Genomic DNA, 23,753 nt, shown 5'->3' with positions numbered 1-23,753 from the left:
AGCTCTTTTAATGAAACCTTTATGTTAATTCAATACAGACTACTTATGGAATTTCCCTTCTCTGAGAAAATCTCAGCTTCTATAGAGAACAGCACTCAGTCTTGTTCTTTTTCTTTTCAGAACTTCAGAAGTTCCCTCAAAAATTCCCCGAAGCCTTAACAATAATGATTCTCAGTTGCATGTCAGGATGTAATGTACAATGTAAAGTTTTCACATTTGACGCTCAGCATAGTCAAATTTACCACAGTGCTTCACATTCAATTTATGCCAAGAATTCTAGCAAAATCACATACTGTTCAACTAGAGATTTATCATGGGGTGCTTAACAATGAATTATTCAAGACTACCTAATGTATCGTGGTTTCTTGAGAGCCTAATGTGTGTATGTGTATATATTTATATATAAAATGCCTGTGAGCCATTACAGAAAACCAGTTTCTGAGTGAGGTTTCAAGAGTAAAACTAGAAGATATTTAAAAAATAGGTGTCCTCCTGAAAAATACAGAGAAGTTTTAGAGAGAAGAAAACCTCAGTAATCTTCCCTGTTCAGCTATACACACAGATATTTAAAGAGGTTCTGTATCCTGTAGGACTCCTTTAAGGTGAAATTTTTAAAGTATCTAAATTCTGCAATGAAGGTGTTGTTGGGTTTTTTTTTTCCTATGTGCCAATTGATATGGCCTTTTAGACCTCACTGAAAAGTTTTAAATAATTTCCCTCATTTGGAGGTTTGAGAAGATTACTCTGTGCCTCCTACTAGCAATCATCCACAGTACTTTTCCCAAAGTACTTTACTGAGTGAGTATGCACTTCCTTTTTACTGATGGAAAAACAGAAAGAGATGATGTGGTCTGCCCGGGATAAACAGCTTGGTATGCTGCCTTTTCAAAGCCCTTAGGATTGCATTTTTTACCTGGCCAGGAGGCAGCCTGCTGGAACGACACTGAACTGGGCTCAAGGCAGCTCTTCAGCCCTTAGTTCTGCTCGCTCAAGGGGAACAGGCTCACAGTCCTCAGCTGCCTCTTTGGCCGCTTTTTCAGATGGCCATGGAAATAACTCCAAGGGGCCAGACTTTCAGTTTTTCCTTGTTGGTCTGACCCAAACTGAATTTGAGATGACTGCTTTTATGTCCAAGGGTGGATCAGCTGTCACCATCTGATATGGATTCCTGGGGACCTGTCTCCTCTTTGACACCTAATTGAGTCTTTCCTGTTAAGACAGTTGTGCTTGTTGCAGAGGAAGGGCACCCATTAAATTCCTGGATTTTCACACTGATGGCTGGGAGGCAGTTTGACTGCTTCTAGTAGAAGAAACTCTTCCTGCTGGCTGCAGTGGGTTTGCTATGGTCTTATTTCAACTTGCAGGCTGGAATATCTATTTTGAACTTACTCAGGTCCTTGTGAAGAGGTGAGTGACCTAGAACTCCCTTTGGTACCAGCAGCAACTGGGACAGCTCCTTTTTTCTAAGGCATCTTGCGAGGAAGGGCCAGTATCTGAGACTTTCTGCCTGATGACTCTGGTGATCACAATCTAAGGCTTTCAGACAATGAGTAGCAAAGAAGGAGCTAAATGCTATGTGTCCCAGAGGCCTGCAGGACAGACTTTAAGGGACAGCTGAGCAGAACAAGTAGAGGTTCAGACCTAGCTTCAGAGGCCACTTGGTCTTGGGTTTGTGACTAGGAGAAGGGGGAAGATAAGCACTGTGTCTAACAACAACGAACCATCATTTTCTTGTCCAATAGGAGTGGCAGAACACATTTCTCTAGAAGATACTCTTGGAGGTCTGATTTTTCCATTAATCTCCAGTTCAGCAATGAATACTATCTCCTGCCCTAACCACCAGTTGCAAACCGGCCAGGGATTTCACTTACATTTGCCTCCCGTGTTGCCTCTGGGCAGGACATAGGACAGGTTACCCACAGCAGAGAACCTGCCACCACTGTAAGCGTTCTCAAGGTATAATTTAAGTGAACTCAAGAGGAAAAATAGCCCAGAGACAGCGCCTGTGGCCAAAACCTCAGGCAGAAGTGGAGTCATGTCAGTCCACAGCTACACAGCGAGCTACTCTGCATCCTCCTGCCTTGGTTTCTCCCATGTGAAACGGGCATTAAAATACTCATCTGTCTTACAAACATGATTAAATGTAGATTGAAAGAAGGCCCTGTAAAAACCTAGAAAACTGAGAATGGTGGTCCTGTTTGCTTAAAGCAGGATCTGGTCTGGACACTGAATTCCAAAGGGAAGGAGGTAGCAGGGCCAAGGTGCTCACAGCTGAGCACACAGGCTGCCAGGGGAATGCAGGCACGTGAGGAGGGAGAACACGGAGGTGATGCAAGAAATATTTAATTGGGTTTATTTGCTAAAGACATCACATACTGGCTTCAAAAGCAAAACCCGATGAAAAACCCGAGTGGCAACGAAAAGCTGCCAACACTGCTTTGTCGAGGAGTTTGGGTGACCAAAAAAAAAAAAAGAAAAAAAATGCCAAATTCCCCTCCTCGGCCAGTACCCAAAGCCCAGCCGGGGCCCCCTCGCCTTCTGGAGGGCGGCCCAGCGTTCTCTTGCCCTTCGGCCGGGCAGGGTGACCGGCACGGAGAGCGCACACACACACGGACACACGTGTGGGCTGTGCACACACACACACACCCCCACAGCTGATGCAGGAAACCAAGCGCAGCGGCACAGCCCCCACCGGCAAAACCCGCGTCCCGGGCCAAAAAAGGGGCGCCGCGGCGGAGAGCACGACGCGCCTCCTCCTCGTATTTCCTCCCCCGCCCACTTCCAGCGGCGGAGGGGCTCGCTGCCGCCGCCGGCTGCCGCCCGGGATGGAAAGTTGTAGCCGCGGCGGGATGCGCGGCGCGGCGGTGAGTTTCCCCGGCGGCGCCGGGGCGCGGCGGGCCGGGCGGGCGGGGGCGCGGGGAAGCCCGTCCGGGCGGGCGGCGGGGAGGAACCTCCGGGATCTCCGCGTCAGCCCCGTCTCTCTGCGTGTCCGTCCGTGTGTGTGTGTGTGTGTGTGCGCCCGGCCGTGCCGGTGCCCCGGGGGCCGGGCCCTGCCAGGGGGGAGCGCGACGCGCACCGCGCAGCGCCCCGAGCGGCGGCGGCGGCCGTCGGGGGGAGGCGCTGCCGCGTGCCCTGCCGAGCGGGGAGCCCCCCTTGAGGAGACCCCCGGGAGTCGCGGCGGAGAGGTGCCCCCCCTGCCTCGGGGCAGGACAGGGGCCGGGGCGGCAGCGGCGCCCGGGGGGTCCCACCAGTGAGGAGGAGGAGAAAGAAGAGGAGGAGGCGGCGGCGGGGCAGCAGCGGCCCCCCGTCGCGCCGGCCGTGCCTCCCCCACCGGGCCGCGAGGAAACCCCCTCGGTGACCCCTCCCCCGACCCGGGGAGGGGGCGGGACCGGGAGACCCGGTGACGTCACTGCTCCGGCCGCGCTTCCTGCAATAGAAAGTGAGAGAAGGTAAAACACCCCCCGCCCCCCCGCGCTCCCCCCGACGGTGACCGGGGCGCCGGGGGGAGGGGCGGGGCGGGCCCGGCGGGGAGCGCGGCTCTCCCCGAGGGGACCCCGGCGGATGCGCCGAGCCCGCCCGTCCTCCCTCCCTCCCTCCCCCGCCGGGTCCGCCCCGCCTCTCCTGCCTACCAGGGGAGGCTCCCACTCCCCCGCCCCCCGTTCCCCCGCATTGTGTCCCCCCCCGTCCACCGCCCCACGGCCGAGGGGCAGGGCCGCGATGGGGGCTCCCGAGTGGGACGTGGGGGATGGGGCTCCCGGAGGAGGGGTCTGCTGCCGCGGGGGGCGGGCGCGGCCGGGGGCCGGGGGGCTGCGGAGCGGGGCCGTGCCGGGGGGCGGCGCCTTGGCCGGCCCGGGGGGACGGTGCATGGAGGAGGGGTGGGTGCCGCTGCCGGGCTCCGTGTGTGCGTGTGTGTGCGGGCGCGGTGGCGGCTGTGGCGGCGGCGCTGGGTCATGTTTGTGTTTGAGGTTGTCAAGTGAAGGAGGCTCCCGGCCCCCCCGCTCCCCCCGCTCTTTCTCCCTCCCTCCCTCCCTCTCCCTCCCGCCGCCGCCGCCGCCGCCGCCGCGCAGGGGTCGCCGCGCTCCCCGCCGCTGCCGCCGCCATCAGCCGCCGCGCCGGCCCCTCCGCCAGGTTTGCAGCGGGCCCCGCGGGGGGCGGGAGGGGGCTCGGGAGGCGCTGCGGGGACGGGGGGTGCGGGGCGGGACGGCTGTCCCCCGCCGCCCCCCTCGGCGTGGAGCTGCGGCAGCCACAACACAATGTGTCCTCCGCCGGCGGCGGGGGGAGAACGGGCGGGCGGGCGGGCGGGGACGGGGAGGACCGCAGGCCCCGATCCCCCCCTCAGCCCACCGCGCTCCGCCGCGGCCCCTCCGGGACGCGCGGGGACTCCGCGCTCCGGCTGCGCCCGCCCGCCCGCGCTGCCCCCGGGGGTGCCGGTGCACCCCGGCTCCGGGTGGGCTTGTCCGGGCGGCCCCCCCTCCGCCCCGGGTCTGCAGCCGGGCTTTCGGGGGCACGGGGAGGCGCGGAGCCCCGGCCCGGCTGCTCTCGGCCCCGCCGCCGTCCCCGCTGGGTGCCGGGCCGCGGCTGCCCCCCGTCCCTCTCCCCCCTTCCCCCCCACCCCCCCCGCGGCATGTGTGCTGCGCTTTGTTCGGTGCGGCGTTGCAGAGGGGTTTTCCCAGGCTCCTCCCTCTTTATTCATTCATGGATTTTTTTGCCTCCCTCCCTTCCCCTTCCTTTCCCTTCGCAGTCCCGCTCGCGCATACCGGCGGCTCCCCGGGCCCCGGGGCGGGCTGCCTCCCTCCCCGCTCCCCCATTTTTGGGTGGGTACGGGGGGATGTGACCGCTGCGATCGAAAAGGCCCGTTTCTCCCTCTTTCCCCTTTTTTTTTTTTTTTTCTTGTTCAAGCGAGGGAGGGACCGACTTTTGGCGTGGGTCTTGCCCGGTGTTTCCGCCGTGGTTCTCACACGGCCATCTCTCCCCCGAAGGAGAGGGTCCTGGTGGCGAGCGGGGAAGCTCGGTGGCGTTAAAGCGTCAGTAGAATGTCATTTGTGCTGCAGGGAAGCGTCGGGAAGGGCTCCCGATTTACCGAGACCCCGGGGGGTTTCAAACTCTCGCTCCAAATAACTTGTGTAAAGAAGTGACGGTGTTTATTAGCGTCTTTAAAAACCTCAGCTCAGCCTCAGGGACTTTCCCGGTCCACCCGGAGGAAAGGGGGGCTGGGGTTCAGGGAGTGCTGGTCGCTTCAAGCCATGCAGCCACTTTTCTCCATTTCCAGTTCATGCCTAAGACCTGGAAAATGGACCTGTTAGCGTAAGGTTTTATTTAATTTCTAAATATTTCTTCTTTGCTTGCAGACAAAGTGGTATGAGTTAACAGCTTGACAAGCACTGTGCTCTGTTTCGGATTTTTTCTGTCTTTCCTTCAGCGTGCAGTAATACCCTAGTGAAGAATCATTTAGTCAGAATAACATTTTCCAGCTTTCCTTTGTGTCAGTTGCAGTAATTTTTTTCCCTCCTGTTTGGGTCTTTTTATGCAGTAACAGACACAAAAGAAACATTAAAAATTAATGATTATATTCCTCAACAGTATGTAGACTGAAGGGGTGGTTGCAAGTAGTCTATTTTAATTTGGTTTGAATTAAATTTTCACAAAAACATGGTTGCCTTGAAAAACAATATAAGTGCCCCTAAATTAATACTTACAACAAATGCTAGAAATTCTACATCCTTCCACCTTCAAGTGGCTGTCCTTAATCAATTTGCTTATATTAGGGGCCGTTCTGAAGTTCATATAGTTTAAAAAAAATTCTTCCTAGTGTTTACTTAAAAGAAAAATCTGTTAACATGAAGTAGTATTACTATAAAAAGAAACAGAAATTTGTTATTTTAAAATTTTGTTTAGAAGGAAAAGTGTAATGACACCACTCATTTTCTTTTTTAAGTTCTTGTGCATAAGTAATTTTCCATAGGTCTTTGAGAGATTTCACATCCTATATCAGAAACTGAACAAAATGCCCATTGAACTGTTAGCAATTCCTAAGAATGTTTGAAAAGTAAGAAAGTGCAGGTAGGTCAAGAGCTAGTGTGATCCTCTGCTGTACATTTATATTTTGGCAGAAGCATCCCACAGGGAATTCTTCCAAACTTACACGTTCCATGTCAGGATTCTGTAGGTAATGTTAAGAATAGGATGATGCTTTGTGCGTTTGCCCTCCCCTCTGTACTTCCCCCACCCGAAGCTGAAGATCTGTATCTGAAAGCCTGATGCCAAATATTGTTTAATTTTTTGGATTTATTTGCATGAGGCAAGGGTTGTTGGAAGATGTTTTCTGGCTTGAAAACAGCTGACAAATGTGGAAAAGTGTTTTAGTTTTCTCATGCTTCCTGAGTAATCCTAAAAGGAGTTCCAGCCTCACGTGGTTTTCTTAAGATACTGGAACGCTTGACTCCATAAAACCTCTTGGGGAATCCATTCAGTGCAGGTTGTGCAGGCGCAGTGGGAGCCGCAGGTTGAGCTCTGGGTGGCGGGAGCCCGGGGCAAGAAGCTGGGAAGTTTTGCCGACCCTTTGCACAACAAAGGGCACGCGGATCTGCGATCCTGCCGGGGAACCAGGGACACGGCAGGAGCCCAGGACTCAGCTGGAAGACCCCAGACTATGGCATGCATAAGACTGGGAGGGTGTAAAAGCCCGGGGGATCCTTGAGGATACCTCCCCTGGGGCACCTGCTTGGGCTGTTACTCTGGTGTTGCACCATGAAAAAATTACCTAAAGGGACCAGAGGTGTGAGGCTCTGCTGTGGGAAACCTGGATCGAGCTGGCAAGGAAATCCTGGCTGACTGTGTGAGAGTGGAGAGAGGCAAGCCCGCTGTGAAGAGACTTTGGTCCCAGCAGTGTAACTCTGGTCGTCAGAGTGTGACTGCCACGGTGGCTCCTGGGCTGTCAGACAGGAAAGTTTCCTAAGCAAATCATAGGTGCAGAAATATTTCTTGCTAATTTCCATAGTCATTTGAGGATGAAAGTGATCAGATAGATATCTTTGTTTTTCTTATTGATGTCTACATCTCATAACTTTCTCTCTCTGTTGTTTTTTAGCATACGGATTAACTGAGCCCTTTGACAAGTTTATGGAGCTGCCATCTCTCTGCTTCCTGTACCTTCTGTTTCTGAGAGGAGAAAGTGGTGCATGAGATTAGAGGAAAATGCCTCGGACAAAGCAGATACATCCCAGAAATCTGAGAGGTATGTAGCTCTCAGTTGAGAAGGAAAAGCTCTTGGGAAACTCTGTTGCAGTTTCAATTATGAGTTTAAAGGAATATTTATTTAAGAAGTTGGTTTTGTTCCAAAAGTAGTTTGTAAGCAGGTTTTAGGAGTTGTCCGTGAGACTGCTCTAATTTTCACAGGGAGATAACTGGAATATGTCCTTATTCCTGCAGTCTGTGTACTTGACAGCATTCATGATACTCTCCAGCTTACAGCAATGGCCAGCATGAACTTCGAAAATGCAAAGGAAGAAGCAGTTTCCTTATCAGAGAATTTACAGTTGAAATACAGGGGGAGGTGGGAAAAGGGTGTGACGTGGCAGAAGTTGACATCTGGCAGCCGGTAGTTGTTTTTCTTTAATACTTTTCAGTTTGACTTGCTTTTGAGGGGATCAAAATCTCCTCCCATGCATGGCTTCTCACTGTTTATCCATCACCTGTCACCCATGCTGCCTTGAGCATTGCTAGGTTTGACCTTGGTCTCCTCGCTCTCCTGCCTTTGCACAGCCACACAGTAGCTTGGCTATAAGGGGCAAGCAGGCGAGAAACCTGCTCTGCAAACTGGCAGGCTTACATGTCCTGGCATTGAACAAAATCGCAGTGCACTTTACCAAGCCCGTACGAATGTGAGGAATCTGATCCTATGGATATTTGTTACTGCCTTGGTAGAAATGGCTGTAGAGGAATTAAATGAGAGGGAAAATGCAGGTCAGTTGACAAGCAGACACCCATGAGGGTGAACACATTACTATCCCCACCCTTTTACCCAGCTTTTGGGAGAACATGCTTCCACCTGCACCCTTACATGTAGCTGTCATCAGCTCTTTTCAGGTTAATTTTACAATTGCAGCATGGAAGCATCCCTTCAGAGGAAAAAAGCCATTACGAAACCACAAACATCATCATAAGGCTTTAGGGGCAGGAACAGCATTTGATTCTGGTTTTAACTTTTTTATGTCAAAACACAGCAAACATCCTCATGTATCTCAGTTAGTTTACAGTTGAGAGTCTCTCAAGGGCTTGTGCATACAGCTGTATCTGAGACCTCATGTTTGCAGATTGTTGTCATTGCTGGCACTAACAATCTCTACTGGAGAAGATGTCTTTATTCAGGAAGTGCTGAGTAGCACTTTGGTATGATGGATAAACCTCTCTCACAGATCAGGAATTTTACATTTCTCCTTCTTACTGGATGTGAAGTAATAAATCAGAGCTGGGTTTTTAATATTGCTGCTTACCAAGTTGCTGACATAACTGAGGTTGTGTTTTCTGATCAAACATGAGAGTGATCTAATTTTAGTACTCTGACTCTTGTATTGCTTGAAACTTAATAGGAGTTAAATCTGTTGTAAAGCTCTCTATTCACTTAAATAAATAATCTAATTAAACTCTTAATTGTGTAAGAAATTAGTTGCCTTTTTTCCCTTGCATAATTTCTCCAGTCATTTGGCTTTTATCAACCCTGTTACAGGAGTTTTCATCAGTTCCTATTTTTCTACAACTAATGGAGTTCTTGAATGAATGGAGATGGGTTAAATGTTGAGAAGAGAAATAGCAGTATAGCAAGCCTCTACTTAGAAATTATGTTGGAACAGCTAAATGATTGTCAAAACTATACAGGTTGCTGCAGACTTCAACACCTTGTGAGCATATATTGCTACTGTCATGGGTTGTTAGAGGTGAAGTGATTTGAAAAATCAGCTTACTTCTCATTAGTTATACACTATTTCCATTTCTAGTCTAGATAATGAAGAAAACTGGATTTCACTTTCTTTAGTCATCTTACCTGTCTCTGAGAGCATTGCAGAAAATACTTGCTTGAACCTTCAGTTTTTGCTGGAACTTGGGGAAACTGAAAGGTTTCACAGGTCTGTTTTCTGACAGCTTATTTTTGCTTATGCAAAGTTGAACACATCTTAAATTGATACTATTAATTAAACTTTAAAATTTTGAAAAATATATGGTTTGGCACGTGCTGTAATCCATGGTAGTTAGTGTTGATGACAACTAAGTTTGTGAAAAAGTATAGCTTTGTAGGTTGAAGGTGAAACTCAGCAAACTTGGCAACCAAAAAAAACCATTCTATAACTTCTGAAAGATGAAGGTGTAAGATTAAGTAACCTGTGTTTTTACAGGTTTTTAGGTTAAAAGCTATTTTTAAGTTGTCTAAACCTGATTGTTACCTTTTGTACTATGTACAAAGAACACTCCATGGCCTTACCTGGCTTTCTCCTTCCCTGCTGCCAGCTCCTCTCATTGCCCCATAGCAGTCAAATTGCCAACAGCTTTAACTAGACTTGCTCAGAGCCCATCAATGTTTAACTTTTTTGGAGATCACTGTTGAACAACCCTTGAGACTCTCTATGCTGTTGTGCATTAGATGAGTTATTTGGGTTGCACTTGCAGTCCAAATCAGCCTGGAGAATAAATAACCAAGTCTAAGAACCTAAAGTATTTTTCTTTTAAAAAACCCCAACACAATCCCTCTCTCCCTTCCTGCCAAGAAAATGCACATGAGAAAAACCACCATAGAGATCCCCCCACACACTCCCATTAGTTAATTTGAGGTTTGCTGCAGTGTAGGAATAAGTTTTGAAGGTTTTAATATTGGCTGTGTTTACCGTAAGCAACCTTATTGTCTGGGGAAAATAAAGTAACATTGTTTAATATAAAATAAATTTAAGATTGTGTCAGGAAACCTTAAGAGTCTTTGTTTTGTATCATGGCTTGGTTTTGCTCATTTTGTATATTCTGTGAGATCTGACAGCCTTTGGCAGAAAAGCAGTGGCCCTAAAGCATTACGATCAGTGAAGGATCCTAATATTCTGAAGATTTCACTGTCTGCTTATAGATGTGTCAATACAGTGCTGTACTGACCTGGTTTTACAGCAGGAAAAGAAACCTACAGAAGTAAGATGGGGTATGGGAAACATTATTTTGCAAATAAAAACTAATCTAGTTAGTTCACCATTTGTTTTCATGAATGTATTAGTGACATGGCTTTGATGCCTGTTTGCATCTGAATGAGCATGTTGTATCTGAAGGTACCAATAAGGCATGTGCTGTGCTGCCCTTGTTTCATTAGGTTGTTTTGTCACATCAGCCTTCCCTGCTTCTCACTGCAAATCCCTCCCTAACCTGCAACGTGTTGCCATCACCAGTGGGCTGCTTTGGTAAGAGGAGTCATGCACAGTGTCAGGCTTAGTCTCCTGACCGACTTAACCGTGTTGTCATCCCCAGCAGTGGGGTTGAGTGGCTAAAATTTGAGAGAAATTGCAGTTTTGCAGGTCTCAAAGAAAGATATGGGTTGGATGCATGGAAGTTCTGGAGAGTGTTTAGTAGTTTCAGAGGTGGAGGCCAAAGGTATGCCTGGGGAAAGCCTGGCATGAGCTGTCCATCAGTGATGTGACTGGAGCTGGGTTCATAAGCGGGTGTTCCTGATGTTGTCTTAGTCTTTTAAATATTAAGGGTGTGTATTGTGTTGCTAATCAAAAGCATGATCATTCCTTCTTCAGAAAACAAAGAGGAAAATATTTGCAAAAGAGGAAAATACCTGTCTTGCTCAGATACCCAGAGGTCTCATTTTCTTATTTTTCTTTACAATTTTAGCTCACTAAAACTAACAAAAAAACTCCTTTGCATGTGGCTGCACCCTGTATTTACATGGCAAATCGATCCACATGTGTAACAAAACATTTCACGGAATCTGTAATGTATTCCTAGAAGTACAGTTACATTAGAGAGTCGTGCTTTTAGCAGGGCTGAGTGGGCTTGGTTTGTTGTCAGGTGGTTGTGAGGATATAGAAGGAAAAACGACTCATGTTTTTGTTTACTTAGAAGTACCCAATTGCAGAGTTTAAAATGAAAATTTTGTTTCGTGTACACTGTTTAGTACAGTGCTGTGACTCACCAAACCAAAACTGTAACAAATATTTTGAGTTTTGTCTCTTTCTAGATAAGCTTTCTGTTATTTTTCAGCAAGTTGTTGCTGTTTTTCCTTCTCAATCAAATATTTCTCTTTGGGAACAATGGTAGACAAGCCCATAATGTTCAACGGCCACTTCCAAATCTTCTAGTGCTTTGCACTTGATAAGGAAATGCAAGTATAATATGAGTAACTTTGCTGAATAGGTTGATAGCTTTGCAGTAATCTGAAAAGCATGCTTAAGTTTGCTGGAAAGCTGTGTATGTTACAGCCTTAAAATGTCCAGAAGAACTGGGCATCTTCTGCTTGTCAAGTGTGAGTTAGCAAAGTCTCTTTGTGTTGTTTTAAGACTGTAATGTGCTTTTAGTGCTGAAATAGTTCTGTCTACATTGAAAGCTGACAGATTGATATTCCTTATTAGTGTTGGTTGTGTAGTCTGTGTAAGTTATGAATAGATTGGTGTGCTTTGCTTTATTCATGATTTTCATGAAATGACAATAAAAATACTGAGCTTTCTCAAGGCTTGCTTCTAGAATTTGTGCTTGCTTGAGTCAAAAGAAGTGTAAAAGCACATTTGACTTTTGGGTCCTGGTATTGTTTCTGAGACAAAAATGATGTTCTAATTTAGGATGTTCTAGAGGGGCTGCTGGTGCAGTGTTAGTACACCAGAAGTGCTGGTGGTCTGCACTCTGTGGCTTGCTTGTGGGCGTCTGTAGAGATGTTGCATGTGTGTCTTGCCTAAGTTTCTGGAGCAAGAGTGAGACACAGGTGGAACAAGAAGTCAGAGTTTTGACTTGGTGACTTTGCTGCAGAAATATCCTGTGATTTGGCAGGAGGTTTTTTTTCTATATATCAGATAGTTTAGTACAATTTCTTCTGCAAACCAAATCTGAGCTCCAGACAGCTCTCATGAAGGTAGAGAGAATGCATGGTCTGTCACCAGCTGGAGTACCAGGAGATCTACCTGTAATGCAGTGAATAGACAGATCTCTTGTTGACCACAGAAGTACTCTCTTCCTGTGTGTCTTGAGTTTCTCATTTGGAATGTGGAAGGATAATGCTTCTTTTTATTTTGCTTTTTTTTTTGTTTTACTGGTTAAAGATGTAAGATCTTTAGGCTGTGTCTTATGGTGTGTATGGTCCAGCATCTTGCAAATTACATATCAATGTACCTGCAGACCTTAAATTTTGTTGTAATGTGAATGATACCTAAATGCAATAAACTGGCCCACATACTCCATGCTTTGAGAAAGGCTATGGTTGAAGATGCAATTTGCCACCTTTTCCCATCACTTCTATTGCTTCTGTCTCATTGTACCATATTCCTAAATTTGATCATGTGTTTTCAGCCAGGTGTAGACCTATTCACAGGATGGTTGGGGTCTTGTGTCAGTAGCCATAGTTGATGGACAAAAGCCTGTTAAGAGTGGATTGCAAGAGGGGAAGGAACCCTAAGGTGGATAACACTAGTTACTGTTGCCTTGAGACAGCTGTGTTGAATTTTTGCCTACCACTGAGTTTCTTGTGTTGAGAGTGAGAGATTCTGTTACACCAGACCTTTGCAGCCACCCACTATTGGTGAATGCTGCACTTTGCCTGACTTGAGATACCCAGGCACAAGTTACAAGTTTATGTAACCGCAGTTGTTCCACTATAGTGAAAGTTTGGTGCAAAATACTGCAGAAGTGCAAGGTACATAAAAAAAAATAAATCCAGGTCTAGGTGGTGTAAGATCCAAAATTAGCCAACATTTTTGGCACATCTTTTAATCTCTGTCTCTTAATCTTTCTATGTCTCTGTTTCTACTGTAAACTGAAGATACCAGTACCACATCAGCTTTTAATGACTCAGAAGATGAAGTTGTTGTGAAGCAGACACTTGGTGGCTAAATAACGGAAAAGATGATGAAGAAACTGGTAGTAAACAGAGCCAAGCAGTGAGCACAGCTCAGTTTGCGCACTGGCTTCGTTTGCGTAAACACCCTTGCTTTTGGCATCCTCCAACTTCTTGCTGCTTCACCTCACAATCTTAACATTTAAAAGGTATTATTAAAACTTACTTCCTAACTTCTAAAACACCAAACTAAAAACCCAAGAAATTCCACCATATCAAACCACAAACTTCTCCTGTGAGTCATCGACATGTTGGGACCTCAAGCTGCGGTGCAGGTTTCTGTTGTGTGAGCTGGGCAGTGTGTGCTGGTGTGCCCTGCCTGGACCTGGCACAGGGCTCTGGAGAATGGAATCTCTCCCATCAGTGAGTGTTCATCATCATGTGTCAGAGTTTCACACTGTTACTGAGAAAGCCCCTGAAGCCAGGAGGGAATACTCACTGGTGGCAAAGGTCTCTCGAAAGGAACACCTTTAATGTCATTTCCCAGTTGGTTTTGAGACTGGTTAAGCCATTGCTTCTGGAAAAGGAGGAGGTGTAGTGGTCCTGACTCCTGCCTGTCTCAGATGCTCATTCCCCATGCACGCTGCCCTTCTCACTTGCCTGTCTGCCTGACCCCACCAGGGAAGAAGTAGGGGCACCCAGAGCAAGTTATGGCAGCATCATCTGGGTTGGCTTTTTGGGCTGGATTGTTCCCTGATGCTGCACACCCTTGCTGGAGCTGGAGCCAGTGGCAGTGGCAGACAGGGAGAGAGAGTGCAGAGGCAGGAGTTGCCTTGAGTCTCTTGCTTGAACTCGATGAAACTGTTCTAAGCCTCTATTTGCCATCTGTGAGCAGCAGGCTTTTTTGAGCTTCTTTAATTGCCCAAAAGCAGGTCTAGATTTTCATGAGGATGGCAAGAGGTGTGTTCCCTGTTTCTGCTTTTTTTGCTTTACCTTCCAGAACCCTCCTTCTCCTGACGAATTTCCAAATTTCACAAATGATACAGGTTCTTAATGGATGGCTTTAGGAATTTTATTGTACTTGTAAGCCAGCAAGAAACTGAACTGGTCTCAGCTGACACCTTGATGAAAAATAAAATAAAACACTCTCTCTAAAATTTGGTGTAGAACTTTCATTCAGAATGAAAAAAAAAAAAATTGGTTATGATTTAAGAAATTAAAAAAGAGGTCCAGAAAACTAAACTTGATTGTACTTGGCACTAGCCAGCTTTGAATATCTATTTATAGATTTTTGCATTTGCATGCTAAATATTGGGAAAAGGAAATTGGGATAATGCAAAGAGAACCTGCTGGATATAAACCATGTGAAAACAGGCGCTTTCAGAGGGAGTTTAGATAACATTAAGGAGAAAGGTGTAAGAATGGTATTCCAGCTAACAGGATTCCAAAGCAATACCTGCAAGAATATTTATGAAAATAAAAGAATGCAGGAAGGAGCTTAGTTCTGCTCTTTTGATTTCAGGAAACAACAAATTGTATTTTTATGGAATAGAAAACCATTATAATTGCAGTTAGATATCAGGCTTGAGCTGGAAAGGAATGGTCAAGGATAATGTAAAAAAAAAATTTGAATTCTATGGAAACAAAAAAAGTAGCAGTGAACTGGGACTTGACAGCTAAGTATAAGCCAGTTTAGATTTCTCTCAGAATACAGTGAAGTGGAAACAGTGCATGTCTTTAATTCTGCCTCACCTTTACATCTGTATCTTCTTTATTGCTAATTGAGCATGGAGTAAGAAATGCTACAGAATTTGACATTTGCTGAAACATGAACTCCAGCGTGTTAGGAGGGTCATGAAGAAAATGGTAGTTGTGACAAGAGAAACAAAAAGTAAGATTTCAGCAGTTGTTCTTTCAAGTATTTCTATTACAACAGGCAGTTGACTTTGGGATGAAACTAAGACCAGTCTTTTGAGGCCAATAACAGTCACATTTTCTAAGAACCAAGGTTTCTTGTGAGCATTTAGAAGAATATGGCTTTTTGTTTAGTTTTGTGTATTTTTCTTGAAATCCTTGCATCTCAGATTTGATATTTGGGTTGCTGTAAGTGTGTAAGGTAACTTTAAATGGGAGGAGGGTGTGTGTGTGTGTATTTGTTTGTAAAAAACCAAAGCAACAGATGAAAAACCCTACAGCCACCACTAATATATAACCATCTGAAATAAACATGTAAATAGCAAAATTCCAGAGAACCTTGGTTAAGAGAGCCTTCTTGCAGATTTATGGTCAACTACGTCTTCAATGGCTGCTTTGAAAAAGGCAAATGCTTGTGGTCTCATGTTTTCACAATTGACTTTTTAGGGCTTCAGAACTATGCAAGTTTTTCTGTTGACTCCTGACAGTATTTTCAGACTTTGAAGTTTTCAGTCCACTGGGCTTTGCAGTTGTGGTAGTGTTACTGCGGTGTCTTACATCCAGTCCAATCCAGTCTGTGAACATTGTTACCATTTAAAAATACCTTGTTCTAATTAAATCTCCTTAATAAAACAGATACCAGAGGAATTTGCAAGCATAGTAACTGTTTCCTTCAAACTTGCATCTGCCAGTGTTACTATACTTGAAAGGGCTTGTGTCCCAAATACTTGCCTGCTACTCCAGGTAAGGATTCTTGCCTGTGAAAAGAATTCCCAGTCCTTAGCTGAGCGGACAGGCATACAGAACCTCGGGCAGGGAGCTCAGTAGCAACACAGCTGTCTGTATGTTAGGTGGGAGCATCTGTTTGACCTAACCCTTTGCTCAATTGTTGAAAAAGATGAGAACTGCTTTTTTTCTAACCACAGTCAGTTGCTAGCTTCAAAACAGTCACTTATAGCCCACCTTAATGTATTCAGGAAAGTTTGCAAAAAACTCTGTTTTGAGAGTTATGTTGTTTTGTTTTTGGATTTTAATCCAGGAATTGTTCCCTTTCACATGTATTTTGAGTTTCTTCTTGCAATCAGATCTTTTGATTTCAAATTGCAAACTGCTGTAAATATTTATGCTGGAAAACATAAAGGAGACTTCCTAGAGCCACACATTTTCAGAGAGCTAGTTATACCAGTATGAAGTTCCTAGGCTGGTTCATTCTTTGGTATGTTGGACTTCTGTGTTAAGCATTTTAGTTCAGTAATGGATTATGAGATTATAGAGAGAGAAACTGGGGTTCTTAGTTGGAAAAGTAAGATTTTCCTTGCTGTGTAAAAACAGATGAATAAACTGGACTCTAAGTTTCCAAATTGGATGCATTAGGCAAAGTGCAGTCTTTCCCACCACTTGTTTAAATGTATCATAACTCACAATATTTACATTAAGAGGAAGGAGGGGGAAAATAAAACACCACAGCAGATTTTTTGGAGCCTTCAGTAAAGCATTTGTGGGGGAAGTAGGGAAGGTCTAGTTCAGTAGGTGAGGCAGTGCTGTTTGATTTTAAATAAAAGCTTTTTAAATGACTTTAAAGCTTCTCTCAGAATGAGGCTGCTCAGAGGCTGTGCTGGCATAGCAATTCCTGTATGACCTTTGGTGGCAGGCTGAAGAAGAAATGTCTTTGTAAGGATCCACAAGTTGTGAAAAGCAGAAAGAGGATTTTTGCTAAAGCAAAGTTGAAAGTCTCTGTACTTGAAAATTTAATTTTGGCGTATGCATGTGGCCAATTCAGTAAACTGGATTTAATATCTTTGATTACCAACAGAAGCAGTAAGTAGAGAATGCATGTTCATATTTTAAATACCCATGAACCCTGAATTCCTGTGTGTTTAAAAGGTAAGTTCCCAGCAAGTGCCCAGGACAGACCTCTTGATGAAACTGGGAAAAGTTTGGAGTGAGCTGCAGGGAGGAAAAGCAGCGGTTCAGCAGGAGCCCGTGGTGTAGTGTCGCTACAAAACAACAGTGTGTGTGTTCCTAGTTACCTATGAAATATGTGGCTTACTCCCTGCCAGCAGTGGTAGTCATGGAATATCCAGAGCACTCCACATGATTTCCTCTGATTTTTGGCCTAATTTTAGGGGCTGGGAAGTAGGGTAAGTTAATATTAAATGGCATTGTTTTTAACTACTGAGCTCTGTTAAGTCAGATGGGAGGTTGCAGGCTTGTTCTTACCCTAAAGGTTGCAATGCAGACAGAATACAGAGCCAGGAAAAAGAAAAAAAAGTGTATGGAAGAGGCACTTAAAATATAATTGCTGTAGTGGTTTTGCTGTTCCATTACCTGTAAGGAATCTCTAGCCACTATGCTTTTTTTGAAGAGAAGTGCATGTCTCATACAGTAGATGTATGGATTTTCCCTTTCTTCCTGCTTTAGGATTTCTTATAGAAAGAAGTATTTCTGTCACAGGTCCATGAAGAAAGCACAATGGTATATGTATTAATAGTGTTTAAAATAATGTATTCTATAATTTTTATTAGTAGAATACCTAATATGCCCAAGTATTCCTGTAATTCTCTGCTGTCAAGAGGCAGAGCAAAATATGTACATCGCATAGTCTAAGGCTTGGATCGTAGAAGAGAATTGCCTGCTTCAGTGTAAGGGCAGTACTTTGGTGGCCGAGAGGCAGATTAGGAACTCAGAAAATACTAAACTTTACTGCATGAATGATTTAGTAATTTTCACACGTATCTTTATGTAGTTTACAATGAGGACTTGCTGCATTTGTCTCAAGTATTGCATGTATTTGTTTGGAGGTATGATAGTACTCTTTTTTGTGTTAACAGTTTATGGAACATGTAATTTTGTTTTCCCATGGTGTTTTTTTCTTTGTTTCAAACAACATACATTTTTGTGACAGTAAAATATTATGTTTATTTTAGAACACTGCCTACATGGGCTATATCCAGATATATGTATCCGTTAGTATGTTCAGAATAGTGTTTTCTTTATGTGCTTTTTTTCCTTTTCTTTCTTAAAATTCTGAAATGGTGATGTAACTTTTGCAGATACCAGGAGAAATTGCTCTTCTCATACCAGATGGTTTTCCTGTTGTCAGTCTTAGGAAATGCAATTGGTCCTTAGTGCCCTTTCAGCAAGGTCTGGTACCAGGATTGCTACAGAACCTGGCTGCCATTCCTCTTCATGTACATGAGGTCCATTGCTGCAGTGGAAGAAAGCAAGCCAGTTTGTCTTGTTTGGCTACTAAAATGTAGGTCTGCCTCTCTGTTTAAAGGGTTAATCTTCTTTCTCTTAGGCTCATTAATTGGGCTAAAATCCTATCCTAGAGTGAGAGGGCATCATACACAGATGATGTACTCTGGGGGCACATCCCAGAGCTCGTGGGACATTTTCATAGGCACTCAGGTGGGATATGGGCTTGGCAAAAAGCACATTTTATTTATTAATGCTTCCCCAGTATCTTATGACTGACTTCTATCATGCCTTTTCAAAAATAAATAAATAGTGTATTCTTCTTTAAGACTTTATTTTTTAAACAGCTTTTTTTTTCCTTCTTCTTCTGGCTTTTTTTCTTTTCTACCATTCTGTCTGCTAATGCAAGTATGATAAACAGATAATGGGCATCTAGGAAACACGAAAATTCATAGTGTCATCTTATTCCTGTCTGGTTTTTCCTCCTGTTTTTAAACCTGACAAACCTTTGATATTGAGAATATCTCACATCTTTCAGTTTGCTCCTTGAACAGTTGTAGATACAAAACAATACAGTTAAAGTGTGTTCTTCAGGAATAACATCTGTATAGTGCTTTGAGAAAGCAGAACAATAAGTTGGCTTTAGAGAAGGCAGATTTGAAGGATGGGATACCTGTATGTAACATGCTCAGGAAGCAAGGACAAGTAATGGATTTTCAGTGTATCTGAAAAGTGACCCCATTATTTTAGGCAACGTTTCTACAGTGTCTTCAAGATAAAAGAGAAAGTGTGCATATGGCTGCATTTCTTATAGGGCTATATAAACATATTTAGGACTGCTTGAAAGTATAAAGAAAAGGGTTAATATTGGAATATTTCCCCAACTTTTACAGTAATTTTAGCATTTTTATTCTTTTTTGGGGAGGGGGGAGGAGAGGGGTACGGGCAGAGCCGTTCCCCGTTTTCCAATTTGTAGGAGATTCACATTCTAGCAGCTTTTCTTTTGAATGTTCAATGTCCATGCTTTAGCAAAACGCTGATGAGATTTTTCAGTAGATCTCTTTAGTCAAAGGAAACTTGTGTGTGATAAGCAGGCTGATGTGCCCCACATGCCTCACAGCCTCCTTTCTTGCGTCACTTTGTGCCCTCAAGGGTGAAAGATAGATTGAAGCCATTAGAATATGTAGACCTCAGTATTGCCTGTAGTCAAGTGGTAAAATCTTATAAATGCTGCTTGTGAATTTCTGATTCTCAGTTTGACTGCTAAATCACGATTTGCACAGCACGGCCAGTGACAGACCTAGCTCACCAGCATTGACCTTCTGTAGTTGGATGTATTAATTTATAAAAACTGTTGAAAAACACTTGGAAACAGGTGAGAATCTGAACATTAATTTCCTACAAGTGGGAAATATTGGCCTGAAAAGGATGCAGTAGAGTGTTTTTCTAGAGCTGGAAGTTTCAGGCTAACCAGAAACCAGTTCTTTAAGGGCATTCAGAAATATGAAATCTTTTAAAATCTACTGTTATGAAGAAAAAGGAGAGAGGAGATGTTAAGCTTGATGTTAAGATAACAGAAAAGGGTTAATACAAATGCGCATTTATTTGTAGTGGTTACCTGCAAGTAAATTGCAGTCTCACATTTCTAGGAAACACTGTCCTAAAATGTGTCTCTTGAGCCAATGTTGTAAGTAATCGGCTTTTTCTCCAAGAGACTTTAAAAACACAATTTTGGCAACAGTAACTAAGGCAGTGTTTTATAGAAGAGCCCCCAGTAAATGGAAAGCAAGCTGGTAATCAGTTTTGATTAACGGATCTGCATTCTGTTATTTAAATGTTTATATCCTGATTAGCATTTAGGCTGTATTTAAATATGCAATTTTATTTTAGCAAAATATGAAGCATGGAGAATGGAGATTATCTTTCAGATGCTAAATGCTGGGGATGTAAGGTAAAAAATGTGCACCCACCTCCCTCAGCCTTGTAAAGTGATACTGATGTGACTGATATTTTCACTTCAGTTGTGGTATTATGGAGTTTCATAATCAGGTATGACTAAAGGAAAAAGTGTTTGTGTCACTTAAGTTACAAAAATAAGTTTTAATTTAAGTATTAAAAGTTTTGTTTATGAACTAAATGTCTCCTGCTCCTCATTTTGTTAAAGACAAAGCAAGTTGAACAGGTACAAAAGTTTGTAAGTTTTTTCTCGATTATTTTAAGAATTGCCAATCTAGGATAGCATCTGATTATTTAAATCTGAATTTCCATTCCTTCATATGTGTGTGGAGAATAGTTACTATTCCTTATATTGCTCATAGTGTAGTTTTTTCCGTGCAAAAGCAGTGATTCTGACAACAGTTGTTAGGTACTGGAGATAGTGGTTTGCTTTGCCAACTCACTTCGGCTGCAAAGTTGATACTTCGTGGCCAAAGGAGCATGCACATCTCTCTGGGTTGCAGATCCCAACTTGGTGAAAAACTGACTGATTCAACAGAAAGGTTGGCCTGCCACGTAAGCATGCCATAAAAAACAAGCATCTGACAGCTCTGCGGCTTGAAATAGTGGATCTGACACAGGCATATGGAAAATTCATGCAACAGGGATACTGTATCAAAACAATTTCTGTAGAGAGGCAAAACGGAATCCTCTCCCTCCCTTCCTCCCCTACTTTGCTTTCTCGTGACTCTCTGCTTTTATGTTGTTTGCTTCTTACCCTTTGCCTTTTAAATGATGCCTCTTTAAAAACTGACATCTTACACAAGGACTGAGCTGTTCTCAAAGAATTTTTAGGTAGAGTGATTTAACTTTGAAGGGGAATATTCGCACAGGGGTCACATTAGGAAGGTGGGACACTTCTAAAAAGCCATGGCTTCTCTTCCCCTTAATGTTACTGCCTGAAAGGAAAGAATGTAATGTGCTCATGAGTTGGACAGAGAATTCCTGCACAGGATGACTTGACTCTTCCTTCTTCCAAAGCAAACTCAATATCCTTTCTGTGCCTTCTGATGACACAAATGTTTTCTCCCCTCCACCTACTGTATTTCTGTTGCATTAGGTTTGATATCCTCTGCAAGGTTTCTTATTAGTCTTCTACCTGGGCTTGTAGAGCAAAGACTTCTGTTGCACAGAAGGACTTCTGTTGTTGAGCTGGCAGAGGTTTTGAGGACTGGGAAGGGATAAAAAGTAAACATATGCAAGCAACAAATGGAACAATCGCCTTCCTCTCATAGCAAGCAAGTCTATGACTGATATTACTGGCTTATTTTTTTCATAATTTTCTTTTTTTTCCCTCCCCTTCTGCTTTTCACATTTTTCACCAACTGTCATTGGGGTTTCCATATTTTTAGCTGCAGTTCTTTCAACAGACCTTTGAAAATAAGATATTGCTGTTACAACTACCATGAAGTAAAGAAGCGGAGGCACAGGAGGATTAAGAGACAGCTTTACCAAGGTATGGAGGCACCCACTCTCTACTAAAGCCTGCAGAGCTGTTGTGCCCAAAGTCCTTGCTGGATCATGCCTTGGAATGGTCACTTAGGGTCATGCTGGGAAATGAAGCTGCATCTTTCCTGGTTAGCCTGGCTAGCAGTGGTTACTGCTGACCCAGCGTTTTCCACCAGAATCCTTCCCTAAAATGTTTGAACTCTTGTTCTCTTTACCAGAGCCAACCGTTCATGTATTTGCGTTTACCACTAGAGGATATAGATTAATGAAATATAGATGTGTTTGTCCAGGGGCCCATGCCTCACACTGCCAGTGGGACGTGACTGAACAGCATCATCAGCTACCCAGTCTGCACTTTCCTCTTACGAATTTCATATGAGGGAAGCTCTCTGTGGTGAATGAATTACTGAAATGAAATGCCTGAAGACACAGTTAGACTTCCATTCATCCTGAGAAGTAATTAACATCTGGATATCTTGCTGCTGAGAATTAATTTCCTTCAGTAGTGGCCAAGTCCTTCTCTGTGTCCCTGCAACTGTGTCTTTTGTTTGGCTGGGCTGTTGCAGTGAATATGGCAAGTGTGCTGCTGAATGTGAAGAGCTGTGTGTAGAGCGAGCCTGTGCAGTGGACTAGGGCACATACTCTTGATTTTGAATCACCAGCAGGTTCAGTGGAGCCTGGCCCCACTTGTGTACAGGCTGTGGAATTCTCATCTATATGCAACCTCCGTGAAGCAGCTGACTTCATGCCTGTGGAACTAACCCAGGAACCATAAAACATGAATCAGGGGAATGAGATCCTCATGGGAAGATGGAGGGAATAGATTTCTGCTGCCCAGAGGGAGGAAAACTTATTCTCCACCACTGTTGCCATCTGTGTACCCAGGAGTGCTGAAGACCTTGGTGTGATGAAAATCTATATGGGTTTATCCTTTATGTGTGGCCACGTGAGAAAAATGTGTTTGGTAAACGAATTTTAAAAAGCCTGGTTCGTTCCTTCTGCTTCATATGGAAATCTCAACGTGAGAACTGCTGATCTGTTTACATAGTGTTTAGAAGTTGTAGAGGGCTAATGATGCTGCATCGTGGGTGCATGAAGCCACGCTGCTGCTTTTTGTGTCGTGTCAATTTTTTTTGTCGTGTGCAAATCATCCAGGAGTCTGCCAACGCATGGAGAAAGGGATGTTTCCCTGCTGGATAAGTTGCTTCTTTTCTCCATTGGTAAAACTGCTAGATCCACACATTGCTTAGCTTCTTTTGGTGCTCTTGCTAGCTATTCTAAATATTCATTAAAATAACAATGTAGCCTTCTAAGTAAAAAGCTCATTGGAAAAAAAAGATGAACTTTTTCCAGAAGCAAATCCAATTGCCCCACCCATTTTCTTCAGAAACTGGAGCTGAGGAATTGCTACAGGAATGCTCTTCCAAGTCATGGTGGTTGCTTCATCCCTTTCCTAATAACTGCACTCCTGTGGTGATGGAGTACAGAAATGCTTCCAGGCTCAGTGTCAAAATCCTCCATACAGTCACCAAAAAAGTAGTTTGCAGTTAAATGGATAAATATATTTTCAAAGAAAAGCTTTGTCCATTACTGTCCTTATCTGACACTAATGTTGGAGCATGCAGCTGAGAGAAAGACAGGGGTAAATATTCCAGTATTCCAACTGAGTCATCTTTGCTTCTTCCTGATGATCCCTTTCTTCTATTCATGATTAATGTCCATGGAAATATTTTTAGACATTATTTTATTTGTTCTTCTTTTCCTTTTTCTCAATAAAAATTATATATGGAGTATCTTACCTTAAAAATTAGATTAAAAGAACATATTTGAGCAACTAAGACAAGAACTAGAAATCAGAAAAGCAGATTTGTGGGTTTTCATTCAATATTAATTCATTTTACATGTACTCCTGTCCTGTATTGGGCTAAGTCTTTTTCTCTGCAGAAAATGAGAAACATGTACTCATGTCAAGAGCATAATTCGTAGTTATTTTCAACAGGTGCTTAAAAACATTTGTAAATTCCAGCTTATAACAGAGCAATTCACCCTCCACCCCCTGTATGTAAATTTGTAACAGAGGCTTCATAAAGGGTTTGAGTATATAAATGATACCTTTATTTTCAGTGTGGAATTCCCATTGAGAGGCCAGGCTAAAAATACCAAATGTTTCCACAAACAATTCCTG

General features: G+C 44.0%; 1 protein-coding gene across 4 annotated transcripts in view; it reads left to right on the top strand.

The window, feature by feature from the left end:
• Nucleotides 1-2,341: 2,341 nt before the first annotated feature.
• HIVEP1 (HIVEP zinc finger 1) overlaps nucleotides 2,342-23,753 on the top strand; it is a 122,504-nt gene continuing 101,092 nt past the window's right edge. Inside the window, exons 1-2 of one of the 4 annotated variants that reach the window (XM_033051985.1) lie at nucleotides 2,342-2,864; nucleotides 7,088-7,234. In XM_033051985.1, coding sequence (XP_032907876.1) covers nucleotides 7,195-7,234 — 40 coding nt within the window. In that variant the 5' untranslated portion in view covers nucleotides 2,342-2,864; nucleotides 7,088-7,194. Of the gene's footprint in view, nucleotides 2,865-3,123; nucleotides 3,450-4,086; nucleotides 4,129-5,919; nucleotides 7,235-23,753 lie in introns of those variants that run through there. The other 3 variants (XM_033052003.2, XM_033051993.2, XM_042779016.1) reach the window with 3 other exon arrangements.

The sequence above is a fragment of the Catharus ustulatus genome, chromosome 1 (assembly GCF_009819885.2).
Source record: "Catharus ustulatus isolate bCatUst1 chromosome 1, bCatUst1.pri.v2, whole genome shotgun sequence".
NCBI lineage: Eukaryota > Metazoa > Chordata > Aves > Passeriformes > Turdidae > Catharus > Catharus ustulatus.
This window is presented reverse-complemented; position numbering and strand designations above follow the sequence as displayed.